The 21,763-nt window shown below is 32.7% G+C and overlaps 1 protein-coding gene across 1 annotated transcript; it reads left to right on the top strand.

Annotated features, from left to right (window-relative positions):
• The first annotated feature begins 9,030 nt into the window (after window positions 1–9,030).
• On the top strand, window positions 9,031–12,894 carry LOC148622508 (protein CEPU-1-like). Its single transcript, XM_088574131.1, has 4 exons — window positions 9,031–9,109; window positions 10,661–10,789; window positions 12,047–12,334; window positions 12,557–12,894. The coding sequence occupies exons 1-4, from the start codon at window positions 9,031–9,033 to the stop codon at window positions 12,892–12,894; spliced, it is 834 nt and encodes a 277-aa protein (XP_088430257.1).
• Window positions 12,895–21,763: the final 8,869 nt, after the last annotated feature.

The raw sequence follows: 21,763 nt of genomic DNA, 5'->3' as shown, positions 1-21,763 counted from the left end.
ATATGACACAGCTGTAAAATATTCTTTCTCTTCCACTTAAAATGACTCGCATGGATCACCTGCCATCACCTCTTGGTTATATGGTGCTGGTGCTGATCATTTTTTGTCAATTTTTGAAAGGATTCAATAACTTTGAATTCTGTCGTTCGTTTATCGTCTGTTGTCTGTTTAGTATTTTCAGTTTCCGAATTGTTCGAGGATTTTCCCTAATTTGACACTTTTTACCATCAGAAATGTTATTGGTTTTTAAGTGTTGTCCAAATTATTCGAGTTTTGATTTATTCCTACATTGTATACAATAATACATATTTTTCATTTGTATTTCTCTGCAAATACTTATCACAGATATTTGATATTTTGACAGAAACTTTATATAGGTATGTCATATCGTTTGATTCAATTTCAGACCCAATAAATATCAACTTCAAGTTTATACACTTTGGATTTATTTTGAGCGTATGGTTCATATAAAATTTTCTCGGCTTTATTCTGCAACTTCTTCTTAAGGCCACATGACATTTAAACAGAAAATATTCGTATGCGATATCGTTTTCTATTTAAAACATTTTTTTTTTTTTATTTTGGTCATGTGGTTCTTTCTTGTTTGACAACTTTGTTTATTTTATTACCATGTGGTTTTTGCGATGGGTATCATTTAGCGAGCTTTGATCACAATTTTACAGTTTATACTTAGTAAATAGTCTGACGAAAGTATAATCAATCAAAAATATTTCGAATTTGGACATTGTTTTAATTCTGAAAATTAAGCAGAAAAAAATAAATTGTAGACAAAATATCATGTTATTCCTGGCTGTTCTCTCCAAAACTCTCCATTCAAATCCTTCCAGTCGCATTACGGAAGATTTAATCATCGTAGAAGATGAAAGTCTCCATGAAGTCCTTGTTAAAGGTTCCAAATACCGTGGTTAACCAAGCTCCATAACTTGGAATTATAACTTAAACATTCTTATGGATGTTGTGGAGGACTCTGCCAGAAAATTTTTTCAACAAGACTTTATTTGCTGTTGGGTCTTCAACCTTATAACATATGAAAATTCCGAAAGTTGTTCAATGAGCGTCAATGATACATCAGTTTTTTTAAAAAATCCCGATGTAGCAAAAACATTGTCTACATTACATTACAAGTATGTATTTTTACCAGCAAAACCAAAAACAACATTGTGTCTGTATGCAAGACGCGTGAAACCCAATGGTTATTATCGGAAGTAGAAAATGAAAGCAGTAATACGACCTTTACTGCTTCAACCATCTCTAAAGAATTAGTTGAAAATCATGAATCCGTTCTATCCTCTATAGATCTCTCTACTAACGTCTTTGATTGTGATCTTCCATCCATGTATTAAATTCCAAAACTTCAAATGAATCTATACAAACAACGCTTCATAACTGGGTCTGAAAATGTACCATCAAGACTCTGTCGAAACTATTAACTCTTACAGCTGTCAAAGATATTATTCAACCCTACCACGACAATTGATAGTCCCTTAGTGGTATCAATTCAATGTGGATCATGAAAATTTTGAAGGTCCTCTGGAAACTCTATGTGCTAGATTATTGTCGGAATGTGATAGCATAAAGAGTTACGATTTTTCAATCCTTAACACTTCTATACTTTACTATCATTCCCCATACTCAGTCAAAAGCATTATACATCGTTGTTACTTTAAACAAATGGAACATCTTAGTACAAATACATTGTACCAGGTAGTGGTTCTAAATACTGTGTAAAAATTCGATGCCAATCATCTTCTAAATATGCCAGAACTGGAACTTTTTATCGACAACATATTTGTCCTGTGTGGTCAAACGGTCGGCATTCCTATTGGAACAAAGTGTGCTTCTCTACTTGCTGACCTATTCCTTCACTTTTATGGAGCTGACTTAATAGCTGATAACATCGTTCGACTAGATCCTTTAATCTCACTTTCCGCTATATAGATGACGTTAAACAATCCTAGTTTCGGGGATTTGATACATGACATCTACTCCAAAGAACTTTAGATAATGGATACTACAGACACTGTGTAGTCAGCCTCATATCTTGACCTACACTTAGAGATCGATGGTAAAGGAAAATTATTGACCAAACTTTACGACAAACGTGATGACTTTTAATTTCCGCTAGAATTTTTGTTCCCTTGATTCCTCTTTCCTTTGATTATCGAATCTTGTGTATCTCCCATCCTAAATATTGTATGGTAAAACTAACACACTATATTTAAAAAAACACTTTTCGGCACGACGCGGATTGTGTCCTTACTGCGTGAATTATGTTGTACCGTGGTTCTCAACCCTGCATGGGAAGAACTGGGATTGATACAACATATTGACTTCTTGTAGGTTTAAACTGGTGTGGAGCTGTTAAGTCAATTAACTGCTAGTGGCCATTTGTTTGTGCATTTGTGTAACGTATAATCAGCTTCTTCATTTCTGTTTTGACAAGGAACTCAGATCTTTTTAACTGATTTTTTAGATGTATTTGATTGTGTCAAATTTTCCACAGTGGCCACGGTGTGATCACCCTGAAGTACTTAAACCCCGTTGCATTTTTGTGCCAGTCCCAAGTCAGGAAGTGCTGGCCTCTGTGCGTATAATTTAAACAGTTTCAACCACTTTCAATTCACTTTTATGCTGGAATATATGGAGGCACTATTTCTCTGTACCTGTGTAAGCCAGTTGCAGCCTGGTATGTCATGTGAGCGCGTTTCTTACTCATTCATTGAAAACCGATGGTGGCCTTGAGCTGATATTTTTTCATCACGGTAGGGTTATTGTTCTTTGACATATTCACCATCTTTATTCCCGTTATATTGGATAATGAAATAAAATCCTTTTTTTTTTCATGTTCCACACCTTATAAATATTGTCCTTATTTTTTTTTTAGAAAGAAAAGAACTTAAGATGTAAACGAAGATGGAATTTCTTAGAAAATTGGAAATAATAAGTTCTCAATTGCAATAAATCTTTCGGGAAATGCTCTCTGGAAAACAGGGACCATTCTTTAAACAAAATCATAACACAAAACTAAAACTCCCATTCCAGTTTTCCAGAAGCTTCCAACAAATTCTACACAAAAAGCTTCGCCGAGCGCAGCATGAAACGAAATTGGACTGTTCACTTGAGGCAAGTTGGGACACAATATTAGTATTTGACACACTTAACATAGAGACTTAACAGTTCATTATGGACAGAACAACTCAATTGGACACAATATTGCACAATATTTTGAAATTCAAGTTAAATATAAAGGTCTGCTTCAGGGTGTATCTGAAATATGGCTGAAAAACTCAAGGGAGAATTTTCATGAGAAATCTATTTAAAAAATAAAATTCAAATCGTACAAGAAATAAACACGCTGTCTTCAAGAAATTAGAAATAAAATGTTTGTTTCTGGCCCCTTATTCCTACTTGGCTCAAGTCACAACAACATAAATCAATCCAAGTTTTCTTTTTTCGTGGTATGGCACCTTGTAATACAAGTTCAAAAATATACAAGCACTAAAAGTCAAGTTAATGTCTGAACATCAGGAAATGCATGTTTCTGGCCCCATTTTTGAAAAGTTCAAGTATTTATCCCAAAAATCAATTCAAGTCTGACTATTGTGGTATAGAATATTGTGGAACTATACCATAAAAATTCCCATGCTTTAATTGGAATTGTTTAGTCAAATTCCATGAAATGCTTGTTTTATATTCCTTTTTAGCCCCCAATTTTAAATTGGTAGGGGCCATAACCCCCAAAATTCATACCAACCTTCCTTTTGTGCTTTGGATTTTAGAAAGATCAACTAACTAATTCTCAGGTTATCCCACGAAAACCAAGTATCTACGGACGACGACGACGATGACGACAACCCCATACCAAATATAAGAGTTTGTGTCATAGAGAGTTAATCCTTAATCGGTATTAAGTAAGGACGGAACTCCTTTAAAAAAAGAAACCTTAATTCTGCATTTATTTTCAAATTTTCAACATACGTATATGAATACTAACAAAAAAATAGAAAAAAAAACAAAAGCAAACCACGAACTACAATCAAATACCATGAAAAAAAAGCATAAATACAACAGGCAGACATTAAACAGGTTACATTTCAGCTCAAGTCAATATCTAGGACATTCCTTAATGTAATATTTTCATTCATAGCGTTGATAATGCATTAAATCTAGCGCTGAAACATTGCTAAATGAAACTTTATATGTATTCAACACACGTCCACAAGTCAAACTTACGAAAAAATGTTTTAGAAATTCTATATAACATTAAAGACTAAGTGTACATAACATAATTAAGAATAAATCTACAGTTATCAAAAAAATACAATATTTAAAGTCTGAAAGTCAAATGATCCTGTTTCTACATGTATTATTCAGTGCAAGTTTCTTGGAAAAAATGCCATTTCTTAAAATTTAGATGAATCGAATAATCCAGCTAAATACCAACACCAATAAACATAAAATGTTCATTCAAATCTGGCAATTTGTCACAGATTTTTGCAAGCTTACACTGCACTAGATATTTGGGCTACGGCAAATATGCATTTCCGAACAAAAATCTGTTCCGGTAAATCTGAACGTCTATTTCAAAATATGATGTTTACACTTCTGTTGTTAGAAAAATATGGTCATAGTAACATATTTTGCAAAGGAAGGAAACATGCATATATGTAGAATACTGTATAAAGAAGCATTAAGCAAAGTTTTCAGGAACATAATAATTGCATTCTTAACATCGTGACTAAAATTACCTTGTCAATTAATGTCCTAGATTTAGCAGAACCTTAAGGTAACATAACAGTATTGTAGTGATCTTTTTCTTAGAACTTTGCCAGCTTCGTAGCTTGTTTAGGTATTAGGTGAATTAAACACAAATAATTTGGCTTTCACCTAAATGTACTACTTTTGATATTGCGTACAGCGTACAGCTGGTTTTATTTTTCACTTCTCCACAAAACAGCTATAGATGTGCTTTAACATAGTGTTGTTGATTCATTTATCATCAAAATAATTAAAATTATTTATCATACTTCAGTACTGATTTTCTATAGTACATTTGAACTAATAACTCCAAAAGGCCTTGTTTGTTCGGTTTACCGGATTAATATTTTATGAAGACCGGGAGTACAGAAACGTGTTTATCTTTATCCGATTAAAGTTCAAGTGTATTTGGAATTTATCAATGAACAAGGTTATACTCCGATGTATGTGTAGTTGATAAGATATAAATAGTAAAAGCTGAACGATTGGAGTAAAAAAAACATCACGGACTATTGTCCTACCTTAAACCTCTTCTTATGTACAATATATTACTGACTAGCAATGATACATATAATACTCAAATGGAAATTAATTTTGAATTAAAAAAAAACGAATGCATCAATTGAAAATGAACGAGAAAGAATTAATATTGAAAGCTACACAAAAACTTGCAAACAGTTAGTAAATAAAAGCATACAGCAGACTAGTCAAGGTTATTGTAAAGTATTCTTTACATCAGGGTATCGGTCTAGTAAAAGAAAAGACCGACAAACCTGGATTAACTAAGGTTTGTCTTGACCTATAATACTTAACATCTCTGTCAAACAGATCAATTACTTTAAGGTGTCTATATACCAAACATAAGTAAAAGAACATTCTAAATATGTGAAAAATTACGCTTAAATGAGAAAAGTATTTATTTTACATGATTAATGAACCAAAGCTCAGTTCTTTCAAACGTGCACTCTAACAACAGGAATAACTAGTACGAAACGAGCGAAAACTAGTGTATTCCACACTGAATTAAGATGTATCTTTTGTTGTTGCACACTAAATCAAGTACATTTTTAACGATTTAAAAAAAAACGTAACCGCCTCTTTCACGATTATTGTAGTTATAATTCGATCATTTTTATTTAGTTTATAGAAATAATAACAAAAATGATATTAGATACAACATCTTAAAAATTGTTCCCCAAGAAACAGATTGTTCATTTCGAATAGCTCCAAATTTGAGGAAAATTGTAAAATCTTAATAAAACGTATTCATTTCCATTACAGGATGCATACGGCTAAGTGTTGCCTTTTGCATTTTCTGACTATTTATCAAAATCAATGAAACATTACTTCATATCCTTTGTAAATGGTGATCATTTTGACAGACATCATTGCTTCATTTCTAAAAGTTGTAGGCTTGCTGTATTTGTGAAAAAAGTAACAAAAATATAATAAACGTTTTTTTAATTAGTGGTTCATTAACGTCCTCCATTCGCGATCAAGCTGTAGTACTTAACTTATATTATCGATCTGTTCACGTTCATATCTCTCGCCTGATAGTGCTACAGTAAGCAGCTATGTTAATACAAAAGTATAAACAAAATCCATAAGCTCCGAAACTAAAACTTTTGAATCAATAAAAACGAAATGAAATGACGCTGCTTCAAGACAAAATTATAATATCCTTTTTATCGTTTTGCGATCTATATCCTATGCTAGTAGCTAATTTCTCAGTTACTGCCAGCAGTGGAAAATATTTCAATACAAAAACTTGAAATTATTTTAGAAGACACCCATTCCAGTTAACACAATAGTACTGTTAAATAAAAAATTAAATAAAAAATAAATTAAATAACGGTTACAGATCAGTGAATCTACCAATAAGCTGCACTGGCAGCAATTCTAAATCTTTTATTTCGACAGATTTTTTTTTATATTTCAAGAGAATTTTAGAGACATCCCGAAAATTAAAGCGTGAATGGAACAGTAGAATATTAAGATGGTGGTTTGTATTTCAATTTATAATTCTAGAATGTTTTTCATGTCTGTTTCAGTAACTAATAAAATAATTTCTACTCAACGTCTACTTTTTACTAGCTGGACCAACCAACATTGAAGTGAAAAAAATACAAAAGTGAAAACAAATTTAAATTCACAAACTAATGGGAAAAATCAAATATAAGTAAAGTAATGACTATATACATGTATTGTCGAGACGGCTACGGGCAAGCATGGCAAAAACAAGTCATAATATCAAAATAATTGGAACATGACCAGGGCCTTTAGAAACATGCGAAACGAGTTTACCTACAGGAACCTATCACCACAACCGTCATTACATAGTTTTTGGAAGCAGTATGCGATCAACTATAGACAAAGAACTCCCATTCCCACGTATCTGCTGAATATGTATCTTTGAAGCAGTCTTCGAGTCCTGTGTCCCGGATCCTGTCTTGCATGTAGTTCAATTTCTTATCAACAGTTTCCAATCTAGCATCAGCCAAGAGATTACATTGTTTCCCTCTCAACAAAAGCGGTAAAGATTGCAAAAATGGCAATTGTTTGACTAAATGAGGATTGTTGATGAAGAAGTTCGGCAGTCTGTCTGATTCTAATACAGCCTTCAGATACAAACAAGCATCTGAGATTCGATCCGAAATTTGTGAGAAAGTCCACTGGTCTGGTGATGATTCCATGGGCAAGTAGAACACAACTGTCTCTATCATTGAGGCGCTCAACAACTCGCCTCGATCAAGCAGAGATTTACGAGACAATGCTGTAAACAAAACTTTCAGAACTTTAATGCAGGTTTTGTGACAGCTATGAACTCCGGATGAAGCCATTTTGCGTTCCATTTCATTGAGAAACAGTTCAGATCTAAATTCCATATAACGCCAGATCGGCCAAGAGGGGTGGGGATGGGTTCACCGCCCCTCTGACCTTTTATTTTATAGTCTTGTTGAATAGACATGTAGGCGGTTGCGTATAATGGGACTGCTTGAAACCATCCATTAATTGGCAAGAATATAGCTGGGATCAACTGAACTTTAATCTCCTGTAGACCAAGTCCAATTACACTACGAGTATCAAATGAAAGGACTATATTTGCTGTCGGAAACCTCTGGATTCTGAAGGGTAACCTATCAATCAATGATCGCATCCCAGTGTATAAATTTTGCAAAGCTCGGTCTATTAATTCCTCTGCGATGTATGAGACAGATTTTGCGCATACACAAATACAATTCTTCTGCTTAATTTGTAAAGTCTTTAAACACTTTGGTTCACTTCCTATTACATTAGGCTTTGCACGCAAGATGATTTTCCCAGGCGGTATCTCATCCGACTTATTTTGGTCAAATAATTCAAGTACATGAAAATCGGTAACATTGAATTCCATCAGAAAATCGAACTGTCCAGCATTAGATACTTTCAGTCCTTTTTTCGTGCTACCAATCAACATTCTTAAGCAAACATATCTAGATAAGTCGGGTCAACAAACGAATAGTTATTTGCTTAAAAAAAGAAGAAATATTCTTTCAATTCCTAGCCCATTTTTTAGTATTATTAGTGTTTAGGTATGATAAGCAACAAATTGTATATAACACAACCAAACATTAATAAAACATCAAACCTAACTCATGCGATTTTCATGATATAATATTTACGAATGAATTAAATCGTAAAATTATAGGTTTTTGATATGACTGCATTACAATGCAATAATCTAATATTTTGAATTAGGTTTCTAGAAATGACTAAGGCTGAACAGCTCACCATTCCAGGAATACAGACAATATAATATGTTTAATTGTTCTGATTATTCATCATTTTAAATCGTCTTTTTTCGATACTTTTATATAGAAAAGCGTATATTTTCATTCTATGCAGAGTATTATATTAAATTATTAAAAAAAAAACAATGTTTAAAAACAATTTTCGAACATCAATTGAAGATGTAGACCAATAATTTGTGTGTTTAAACAAAATGCAATAGTTGAGATAAAGTGTTGTTTTGTACTGTTGTAGTCAAATTTTTATGTTGCACCCGTACACGAAAACAATAAACGTTTGTTGGTCACAATGTTTATTTCATTAACCTTTTATTTTGTTGAAGACTGAAGTTATCCAGTACTAAGGTGTTGTAAAAGTCATATGTTGTTTTGAATATTTATTGACGTCCTTGAATCATATTTTGTTTATTGAAAACACATGAATTATAAAAATATATTTGAGTACATAAAATAATGACGTAATATGCATTTGTTTTCAGTTGCAGTTATAGAGGTACCAACCTCTCCGATTGTTGGTGGTTATCGAGCACTTTTAGAGCAGGGTACAAGAGTGTGACTTATTCATTACCCATCTTGCTTTGTGTGCAGTTAATCAACAACCACACGTACAAAATCATTCCTATAGTCAACTGCACAGTTACCTATTTCCCATATATATATATATATATATATATATATATATATATATATATATATATATATATATATATATATATATAACACCGCACATAGACACAACGTTAATCAAGAGTTTACCCTCCCTAGATATTTTGGTAGATAATTCACAATCTTCGTCTCTTTTTATTTTTTTTTCATTTATTTTGTTTTATTTTCTGTTTTATCGGTATTCTCTCATATTTCATGTATTCATTACATCCGCCTAGCTTATGCAATCAAAAAAAATTACATTGATACCCTTTGCAAATCTGTTTGTATTTCATTGAATTCAAAGTTTCTGTAATGCAAAAAATAAATAAGTTGGTTTTATTGCCATCCAAACGAGCTATTCAATGGCTTGCAGACAGAGCTGATTAGATTTTCCAAAATTATCCCATATTAATATCTGACACACGTGTAGATGTGTTAAGACGATAAGGCTTATAATTTTGCATAGAAAAACAATATATAACACTTTCTGTAATCAGGTAAATTCTGTATCTTTTTTTAAATTGCACAAGGTACAAACCTATGTTCGATTATACTGTAAAATCTATCATTTAAATTAAGGTGTTCGGAATTGTTTGCTACAAAGAAAGTTGAGTCTGGTGTGTCCTCCCTTTTCACCTTTGTGTGCATCCGATTAAGTTCTTCACATTAGCTTACACACACTACAGTCTAAAGAAAGAATATTGTATAAGCCTTCATATCCACACTGTTAATCCGTCTCGCCATAATTTAATGCTAAAATATTGTCTTTAAGTTATAAACCTTTCATCATTTGTTTTCTTTCTCATTATTTTCTATTATCAAATCGTATGATTTCCATGCTTTTGTTGTCAAATACCTATTATCTACAATGTATATTTTCACTTTGAAATCTTTCTTTGTTTTTTCGTCACAAGTATGGATGTGAATATATATACTCATTCATATGAAAAAATGAAGTACTTCATGATATCATTATTCCTTTAACACTATAAACGTCAAAAGCAAACAGTATTATTAATACTTTGGAGTCTGTTTTTTGGTTTTATTTAAGTCAAACTTGCATATGCCTATCATATTAAGGTGAATTTCAAAACTTTTCATTATGTTTTTTTTAATCTTACAGTTTAGGAAATGTTTTAACTCACTTTCAATCGTTTTTGAATATCGAGTGTAAGAGAATCACAACGACATGAAGAATCACAACACGCTTTTCAAAGTCCAATACTACTCACAAGAGTCACAACAGAGTGCTATTCTTGCGCTAAAGCGAAAATGATATACTAAACATTTAACATATTTCAAAGTGTTTATGTGCTACATTAAAAATATTATTTTTAGAGCCAATTTCAGCCGCAGCTATACTGCAATGATAAAGTTTAATATGCTTAAACTAGTCATAGAAATGGAACTGAAATAACCTTTTTAACTCTTTATTTTATTCGCAGGAATTGGTATGAATGGTGAGTTTCTTATCATTCACAACATATCCAGGTATTGTGACGGTGTTTACGAATGTGTTGCATTCAATGACGTTCCCCCGGCTGTGAATAAAGAAATAAAAGTCGAAGTTGAATGTAAGTGGAAAAGGATATTTATCACAAACTTACTGGTTAATTGACAATATGAATATAAAACAAATTTCAAACTTTACATTATGAATATAAAACATATTTTAAACTTTACAGTTTCATCTTTAGAAGCTAAGTCAGGCTTCTCCTACGTTTTTGTTCATTTTATATGGTCTAAGTCGTCTGTGGATCAACGATCCTTCGTTTAGTTAAACAGAACATAAATCTCTTTCTCCCCATATAATGAAATAATTTACAAGACATAAGGTTGCTTCTTATTTCTCTTTTTAATCTATTTATAATTAAATTTAGGACTATTCTGGCGGATTCGAAAAGCATAAGCAATATTGGATTTTCTCTATCCTGATATGATAATTCACACTAGAGATAATCAAACAGGACACATCTGAACACTCAAATGAGCTCAGTGTCGGATCTGAATAACACTTTTGGAGTTTTATCATTCTAGGCTTAAGATAGATATTTGGCCAAATGAGACATCACACCCATGATTAATTTCCCGAAGAATAAAATTTCCATCACTTTAGACGGAAAAGATATTTTCTTCCAATATACTTGAGAAAAGTAATCTTATTAGGTAAAAAGCGTTCGATCACATCTTCTATGAGTCGTAACTGTAAGCTAAAATAACGATTCTGTGTCTCCTTGTTCAATGGAGGTAATGAAATACCAAATAAAAATGTGGATATTTTGGTGTAATTCAAATGTTCATCAGCTTCATCAATTTCAACTTTTTAAAATATACCATCGCAACTTTTGACATTCTTTGTGATCCGTTTTTACTTCGACAAAATGTTTGATATTTGTTAAAAATACTTTTTTTACCATCATATAGTCGTTCTGAACCAACAGTTAATGTCGACTCAATTTTACATTTGAATTTTTGAAACGTTATTGGTAGGTAATTAACAATTTTAATTTCCTATATCATATTTTTTGGATAAAAAATATATTCATTTGCTTTTATGGTTGAGTACTTTATCCTCTGTTTGTCAATAGACAAAAGTATGAAATATAGCATGTATTCAAAATGTGCATATGAAGGAATGGCGACAAAAATCAATTTGTATCAAAACTTCGACTTTTCAGAAGCTGTTAAGTGTTAGAATAATTTAAATGAATATATGTCTCGACAGTCATATTATATCAGTTTGAAAAACATCACTTAAAGCCAAGGTAGTCTGAAAAGGAACGTTTAAGAGACATGGCATGTGGGATATGATTTTTTTTTTGGCATTGTAGTTCCTCCTGAGGTCGAACTTCATACAAGAAGAATTGGACAATCACCTGGAAGAGAAACAATACTGGAATGTCGGATCACAGCTTTCCTCATGAGTCTTCTGGTATGGAGGTTTAACAACCAAGATATTTTGGCTTCTAAGAAACATCGTGTTGAAATATACGATGATGGTAACCATAGAGTTACGTTGAGTCTCTGTGTTATGGATATCACGTATGCTGATTACGGGAATTGCACCTGTTTTGCTCAGAACAAACTTGGCACTGATCAGGATGTTATGCTGCTTTATGGTAAGAATATAATCAAAAGTTTTATGAAAACTGAATTGAAAAATTTCAGTTGTACTGAAGATTGTACTATGTAAGTTACTTGCATATGAATAATCTTGATAATGTACTTTTTGTTCACATTTCCAAACTTGAAGACACGTTATAGATAAGGTTTTATTTCCTATTCTTAACATATTTTATTTTATTTTCACATAATGACTAACAGTATACTTGCCTTCCCAGACCACAGAATCCATTCGAAGCTTGTAACAACGACTACAACGACGTTCCTCCCACCACTTATGAGATCGACTGTTCCAAGGACAATATGGCTGACTGGTAATGACTATAGTCAAACAAATGATGGTAATACTTCTCAAACAGAACCCAAACAAAATGGTGGGATTGTTTGCACCGAAAATTATATAGTCGTTTGTACGTCTATTACAGAGAACAAAAATGTCCCCGCATGCTTTTTTTTAAATGGCATGTTTGAATGGTTTAAAAGCTGGATATTTTGGCGGTTTCATGAATTAAAAAAAATAGTAAAAGAATGCATGTTGTTTTTAACTAATGCTTGAGGAAAAATAAGTAACAAAAAAGAATATTCTTGTACAATCTTCTATTCTAACATCTTCTTATCTATATTAGACATCAAGTTCTTACTTCAATCAGGTTATTCCAATAATTGTGACATTTGTCATTGTTCGCCGTCTAGAAAAGCAGAGGACTCTAACCCTACCGGTGCATCTGGTCCATGCTCCCAGTTTTAGTGGAGTCCGATTTCCTCATTTGCTTTTTTTACTTTGTATGTATGATTTTAGTTACTTTATGTTCTTTGTTGTGTATGTCTGTTTTCCATGTCTGGTCTTTGTCCCTGGATTGCATTCTTTTGATTACCGCTATAACCTTGGTTCCTTTGATTACTCTCTCACCAAAATGTTATACCGTTCATTTCATTATTCTCTTGACGGTTGGTATTTCTATGTTTCATCCTCAATGCATAAAACAAACATTTCAGTTTATTTTTTTATATGAACGAATTGCAGTCGTATATTGGTATGGCACTGTCGTCGTCGTCGTCGTCGTCCGTATACACTTGGTTGTCGTGCGATAACTTGAGTATTAGTTGGTTGATCTTTATAAAATTTTATAACAAGGTACCAAACCGCAAATTAAAGGTTGAAATTGATTTTCGGGGTTATGGTTACATTTGTTTTAGAATAAGGGGCCAAAAAAAGGGCATAAAACAAGTGTTTCATGAATCTAACTATATAACGCCAATAAAGCAAAGGAATGTCTATTATAATGTTCCACAATATTCTTTATCACAATGTTAAGACTCGGATTGATTGTTGAGGTAAAAAAAAAATTTTTCAGCAATTAGGAGCCAAAAAGGGGGCCAGAAACATGCATTTATCAGACAACAACTTGATTATTTTGTAATGAATATTTTTGAAGTTGTATTACATGGTGCCATACGACGAAAGGAAGACTGAGATTGAATTTTTTGGCCTTGTAACTTGTAACTTGCTACTTAGTAAGTGGCCAAAAAGAGGCCAGAAAGAAGTATTTTGTCATACCCATAGCATATTTATTTCTGTTCTGATATAGAAATTATTAAATGTCGCGTGAAAGTCATTGATCGAGTTTTTCCATCAGATTTCTGATATTTCTTACACTTTTCGAGTTATAAGGGGCCAAAGGGTTCCATGCCCCAACAATTTATTTTTTCCGTTCCTACAGCAACTGACAACATATCGATTCACTTTTTTTACCTAATATTATAAGACTAACTAAGTTCCATCTCCTTCCAAATTTCAAGATTCTAGCCACCTAGGTTTCCGAAATATTGCAATATCCTTAATGATTAGCTCCCATTTTGAAAATGGCGGCATATTGATAAAAATACATTTTATTTATTTTATCATTACTGAAATTTTAATAAGCCGCAGTATACAACAAAATTTCAATCAAATTGCCAACTGAACAAAAAAGTGTAGGCGTGAGAAAATAGTGGATTTCGGTATCATGAAAATTTCAGTTTTTTCGTTGCCATGGCATCTAACAACATATCGAGTAAGTTTTTCAGATCCTCTCTGTAGAAGTTCGTATTTTAGAAATAAAAAATTACCAGCCTTCGAACAGTCCTGTTCTGAGTAAAAACTATCGTAGGGAAAGAGAGGGCTTCTGGATATGGAGACTAGGTACTGCAATACCTTACGGATGCAATGACAACATCAAAAGTATAGGAAACCTTTCAAGCCAATATAACAATAGCATAAATGTGATGAATTTATTTGACAAAAATCAAAGATGGGAAAGGGGTCATGGCCATCGCCACTATATGTCACCTAAGTTACATGATGTCTCCATAGATGGTCTCCTTCCTTTCATACAAAAACCTCTTGGATTTCATCGCATTAGAACCAAACTCTACTCCATACCTCTCACTCTACTACACTCCCTTTACAAAACAAGTCTTGACACTCCTGTTTCTGTTTACAGACTTGTTGCCATCATTTTGGATATTGGTTTCCACAGACTCTTTAAACCAGTTTGTGTGAAAAGTCAAGATGAAGGAAAACGATCATTTCTTCCACTACCGTTTGTCAACAAAGTATAGATGCAATTTATTTGGCTTACATCATCCATCACAAAAATGTTACCAACAAAATTACCCCATATTTCAAACACAAATCCATACCAATTATTTCATATTCCTATATTTCATCCATTGCATCTAAAATTTTCAATTCAACATATGATGGAAGTGTGATTACTACATGAAACCATATTAAATCATATGACCTAGCTCATTTCAATTGATCCGATACACTTATATAAAAAAAAGTTGCACGACTGCAGCTAGTAACTGTCAAGTTCAGTAGGTTGTCAATCCGGTTGTTATATTGCCATTTAGAAATGGGAATTTAGTTTACAATTATCACATTTGTCAAAAAATTTCGAAACCATTTAGAATGTAACTTTTGGCCTTCAAAGGTAGCGGTACCGAATTATCGTGACTTTTTATACATGGTGATAATGACCCATAGATAAACGTTCACATATACACAGTTCATATTATGTCACGAGATCTCAAATTTCTGGGGTTATTGTAGAATCTAGGGAAACCACTTATTAATAACTTATATGAAACAAAATAAAGGGTGACATGACAAAATGAGAAAATTAAATGTTTATTTGGTATCCGCGACCATTTTAAGCAAAGGACAGATGTATCAGTATGCAGTTTGTCAGAATTGCTCGGGAAGTCTATATTCTTGACTGTATTTTTTACTTCAATAGTCTGTACGAATTTTAACATAATGTCATTTTTAGCGTTAGATACTATCTTATTTGGGTTGGAATATCTTTAAACTAGAATTGTGGAACAAATTTTGACGAACATTTAAACTATTAGTTATTTTATAGCAATGAAACTATCAGAGAAAGTTGGCTTAGTATATTATAACAACTCAGTATAGTTCAATCTTGAAAAAAAAAAACAAGAAAGTTGCCACCAATATCCATATATCATGTGACTACCAAACAAATTTTGTATAACAAGATACCGCATTCCAGTGAAACAAATAATATGAGATTTATTAAAGGGTCTATCAAATATAAATGTAGTACTTAATATTTAATATCAATATTTCATGAATGGGCCACTGCACGATTTTTAGACAGAACTGTTCTAATAATATATCCGGTATAAACTTCCCAGAAGACAACTTTGTTTTGAATGTTTTTTTTAAGTGAATCAGTATCAGAAATAAGACTTAACGAATAAGTTAATTACATTGTTGTATTTACATTCCTGTCGATTTCAATTTGACCTCAACAAACGGAAAAATAACTATTGGTGGAACTATAAAGTATATAAATAAATTTATATGGGTATTATAATAGACAAGTGTTCATTCGTTTATGAATTTTGATCTAATGTATACTAAATTCATCCATGGATATTCCCGTGGAAATTTCGCGGTTTCCGAAATTAATCTGCATACGCGTGCAGCTTTAAAATTGCTATCGTATTATAAAATTTTTCGAAGAAAAATATTAGAAACTATTAACGACAGTTTAATTTTTCGTTTAATAGTGAAAATAAATAGTTACTTAACGTTCCCTTAAATGCATCATGAAACATACCTAAAACATGCAGCGTGACTGTTTTTCTTATGACAGGTCTGGTATTTACCTGACATTCATAGTTGCCAGAGTCAGTATACGTTACATCAAAAATAATTAGGTTCCGCTCGTTCTGGGAAGGCTGTATGCCTATTCTATCGTCGTCACTAAGTATACTAATGTCATAGGTTAGGAGAGTAGAGAACTTGTCAGTCCATACAACCTATATTGTAAAAAAGCATTTTGTTCATTCGATTGAGAAGGAAAATCTGAAATGTAATGTTTATCAATCTTTTTTTCTTCAGTTTAATACAAACAGAAATAAACCGCTTTTGACGTCAAACTGGTGTATATAAACAGATGAGTAACTTTTGTCCATGTTAATGTTGAATTGTAGGACCTAACTACCTGTTGACTCACACGTATTGAAATGCTACTGACCCTCTGTCAAATTGGATTGTGCTGTAAAGAATTATAGTTTTGTGGTCGTTTAGTTAATTCAAATTATGATGGTGTGTCAGACAGAAGAAAGCGTTGTTTTTATCAAAAGTCCAGATCTCCTGCAATGCCACATTTTATGTATAATTAGTTATAATTGTTCTATAGCTTTTATATAGATTTGTTAAGGTGAACAATATATTTTAAAAAATGGTAGCATTATGTAGTAGTTAAAATAATGACTTTCCATTAATAAGTATCACGGGATAAAACAAAATGTGAAATTTGTTTCTGTATATCAATTCTCATAGTAATTTAAAAGAGAAATGAAACCATAAAAGTTAATCTAATGTATGAGTTAATAATTCCTCGTTGTTTACAAAATGGCGCATGCTGAAGATGCTGATGAGCATAATTTGTTTATGCTTCTAAAAAGAGGTTATTCATTGAAACACTTTTGCTGCATAACAAAATCGGCAACATGTATATATAAATCAGATCAGTACTTTTTTATGTCTAAATGTAAAAGAAGTAAACTTCAATCAGTCAGTCTGTGTTAGTTATTGACGGCATTTGAACACCTGACATATGTCAACGATCTATGCCAAGTGAAAAAAAAACTATTCACTTAATTAACTATTATTTCTTTACAGGAAACACAACTAAGTGACTGAAGTTTTTGTATGTTTGGGGTTTAACGTCCGAGCAGCAATATTTCAGCTATATTCAGACAAAAGTGACTGAAGTACTTACCAAATATAATTTTAAATAACATATTGGGTGAAGTTGAAGAGTTACCAGTGATGGTGACATACAAAGGTCACCGAACTGGATTTCCATGTAATGGAGCTTAATGTATGCATTTTTTACATATTTTTTATGAATTATGTAGGAACGTTTCACTACTTCAGATTCAATCGGGATTCAAAATAAAATATTCCAATGGTAATGACTAGACAGAGAAAATAAACACGCACAATAACGAACATAAAATAACCAAATTAACACGTACAAATCAATGAAAGCAATGAGCAACCCGGACTCTATTAAAAGCTGGGACATTATTCAATTGAACCGGCGGGGTTAGCGTCCTCTACTTATCTACAACATCGCAGAGTTGGTCATTAAATGTCATGTCCGGGGTCGACGAAAGAAGAAAGGAAAACTATGACACTGTCAACAAATATTTTCCCATGGCGCTGATGAATATACCATAAGGATCCACGATTTCATGATGAAGACAATAAAAGTATTGATGACTAAACTTGTAGCTGCATAATCCTGCTACAAATTCTTAATTTTTAGAAGTCTCGCACGGTACAATAAGTCTACACAAGCTCTGGCATAATGTATGAGTTGTTATATGAAAAGTCCATACGCTGGTGCAGAAGGGATGTTGCCACAGATGAAAGGAAAGTTGACAATACGGGACGAGACGTTATCGCATTTGTATAGGTATATGTCAAGATATGAGGCAGACTTCATAGTGATTGTAGTGACTTTTATCCCAAGTCCTTTGGGGTAGATGAGTTGTACAAAATTTCCGAAAGGCAATATGTCATCCATATAGCGGAAACTGAGATCAAATGTTCTGGCTAATCAGCCTCATAAGAGTGAAGGAATAGGTGAGCGAAGAGCGGAGCACAATTTTAATTTATTTCCATCGGAATGCCGACCGTCTGTTGAAAAACATTTCCACCACATCGTACAAAACATCCAGCTTGTTGACAACATCTTCGGTATATATTTAGAAGATGATTTGGAATCTTTTTTTCAGGAATAATAGTATACAGGTTTAAAACATAATAGGTCTTGGTAATCTAGCATTTAGGGTTTCCAAAAGATCTTTCGGATTTTTCATGATCTATATTGAATTAACATTACTAAGGGAATAACAGGCGTCACGCTCAGACTGAACACTCTTTTGAACAGCCGTATGTGTGTGTAAGTTAATAGTTTCGGAAGAGGCTTGGTAGTAGATATCGCAGATCCAGCTATGAAGCGTTGTTGTTTGAGGTTTTGTGAGGTTTTAATATCTAAGACATTGTAAAGGTATAAATGTACCACTTAGTGAAAAAAAAATGCTTATTTGTTTAACTGTCAATGTAGTGGCATAAATAATGTTTTGAATGAGCGAATACACAACAAATATGTGAATTAATGTCAATAAGTAATGCCTCTGGTTAGGGATGGAACGTTATTCTCTGAGACATGTATGGCATGAAATTGTTTCGTCAGAATTTATGTAATTCGGAAATGGCATATGCAGTAGGAACTGACTAATTAAACTTTTAACGTAGACTCACAGCGTGTTTTGTTCAAAGTCTCGCATATTCCCGTCGGTCAAGACATAAGCAATTTAGCAGCATATCCGTGCATTATCAATCATTTGTATTTAGTACAAATAGCTGCGTGCCTAATAGGCAAAGACTAAAATCATGTTATATACCCCTCACTTGAAGTCAAATGGCACATCTATATAAAGCTTCATTGGTTCGGAACATTAGGTGTCCTCGACAAGTAGTCGTAAAAATCTGTTCCTAAAAATGTAGCTACCAGACGGATTGAAAACGGCAAATAATTATACCCCCAACTTTGGAGCCAGCTTATATTTTACCACGAAAGTACCAATGGATTTTAAATAGGATAGCAACACGTATGCATGGGTCAAAATATTCAAATTATGATTAGTTGTTTAATTTCAAGTGTAATTTTACCTTGTGTCTACCTAGTTGACTGATGGCACATGGTAATATTGCTGTTTCCCCGGCCTTGACAGTGACATTCTCTTTAGTGTCAAATGAAACTTCTGCAACAACATCTAGAAACAAAAGACAGAATAGATATAAAGATTTGCATAATTTTACGTGACAAAGATACTTTTGTTTCCTGTAGTGTCCTCTTAAACAAATACGAAGTTCAATTACGATAGTACTTTACGAGATCCATATAAAACGCACCCAAATTTACATAAATAGTCCCTAATTGTTATTTATTTTACATTTTTACCGATCTCTGTCTGTGCATAAAAACAACATTTTAGCTTAAAAGAATTACTTTGAGATCTTAAAAATTGAATAATAATCGCAATTATTCATATATAAGTTCTAATGTTTATTATTTTTAAAAAGTTTCCTTACTATGTTTCAGGTCTGGTTTATTTGATGAAAGTCATTTGAAAGGTTTTTAGTTTTCTTTTTAAAGCATGTATGAGTAAGGAGATCTTCGTAGCTATGACTCGATAGCTGATCAAATTTAAAAGGAGGAACATCGTTCAGCAAGATCCTTCGAGTTCAGTTTCCGCTATATAGATGACGTATTCAATAATAGTCAGTAACAATCCTAGTTTCTGGCATTTTGTACATTTACAAAAAAAGAACTAGGAATAAAGGACACAATAGACAATATGAAGAAGTCAGCCTCATATCTTGACCATACACTTACAGATCGATGGAAAAGGAAAACCCATGACTATACTATACGACAAACACGATGACTTCTCATTCCGGAAAAGTGTTTTCTATAAGATCAAAACAATGCGTATCCATTACATTACTAAGCTAATATTTTCGTAAGCGGAATCTTGGATTATATTTAATCTGTGACTATATCCCTTCAGCACCTACGTGTGGAGTTTTCTTATCACAACTCATACGTTATGCCAGAGTTTGTCGTAACTACATGGACATTTTTGTACCGTGCTAGACTTCTTATAATAAGGCTTCTTGAACAGGGTTGTGTTGCTTCAAGATTGAGGATATCAATACAGAAGTTTTATGGTCTTCATCTTCATCACAAAATGAAGCACCGCTTTGTTGACCGTATCATTCATCGTTTGCTTCGGACGTGACATTTTATGAACAAATCCGTGGGTGTTTCTAGAAAAGCAGAGAAACTAATGCTACATGTGCACCTGGTCCATGCTCTCAGTTTTTCATTTGTATTTCTCTGCAAATACTTATCACAGCTATTTGATATTTTGACAGAAACTTTATATTGGTATGCCATATCGTTTGATTCAATTTCAGACTCAATAAATATCAACTTCTATGTATACACTTTGGATTTATTTTGAGCGTATGGTTCATACAAAATTTTCTCGGCTTTATTATGCAACTTCTTATTAAGGCCACATGACATTTACACAGAAAATATTGGTATGCAATATCGTGGATTTCAGGCTCGATTAACATTAACTTTCTATTTAAAACATTTTTTTTTTATTTTGGTCATGTGGTTTAAATATAAAACTTTCTTAGCAGTTTTCTTTGCAATTACGAATTACAGCCGACCATTATTTTGACGGAAGTATTATATATAAGTAAGTCATAATGAGGGATTTGTTGTAAGACTCAGACATCGTTTCTTGTTTGACAACTTTGTTTATTTTTTTACCATGTGGTTTTTGCGATGGGTATCATTTAGCGAGCTTTGATCACCATTTTACAGTTTCTACATAGTACATAGTCTGACGAAAGTATAATAAATCAAAAATATTTTGAATTTGGACAATGTTTTAATTCTGAAGATTAAGCAGAAAAAAAATAAATTGTAGACAAAATATCATATGTTATTCCTGGCTGTTCTTTCCAAAACTCTCCATTCAAATGCTTCCAGTCGCATTACGGAAGATTTAATCATCGCAGAAGACGAAAGTCTCCATGAAGTCCTTGTTAAAGGTCCCAAATACCGTGGTTAACCACGCTCCATAACTTGGAATTATAACTTAAAAAATCTTATGGATGCTGTGGAGGACTCTGCCAGAACAAGACCTTATTTGCTGACAGAGTGAGTTGTGTGGTCTTCAACCTTATTACATATGAAAATTCCGAAAGTTGTTCAATGAGTGTCAATGATACATCAGTTTATTTAAAG

This window comes from Perna viridis, chromosome 3, assembly GCF_037379345.1.
Source record: "Perna viridis isolate PV_CMFRI_1.1 ecotype Kerala chromosome 3, ASM3737934v1, whole genome shotgun sequence".
NCBI classification, from domain to species: domain Eukaryota; kingdom Metazoa; phylum Mollusca; class Bivalvia; order Mytilida; family Mytilidae; genus Perna; species Perna viridis.
Note: the sequence above shows the minus strand (reverse complement) of the source record. Positions and strands in the feature narration are given on the sequence as shown.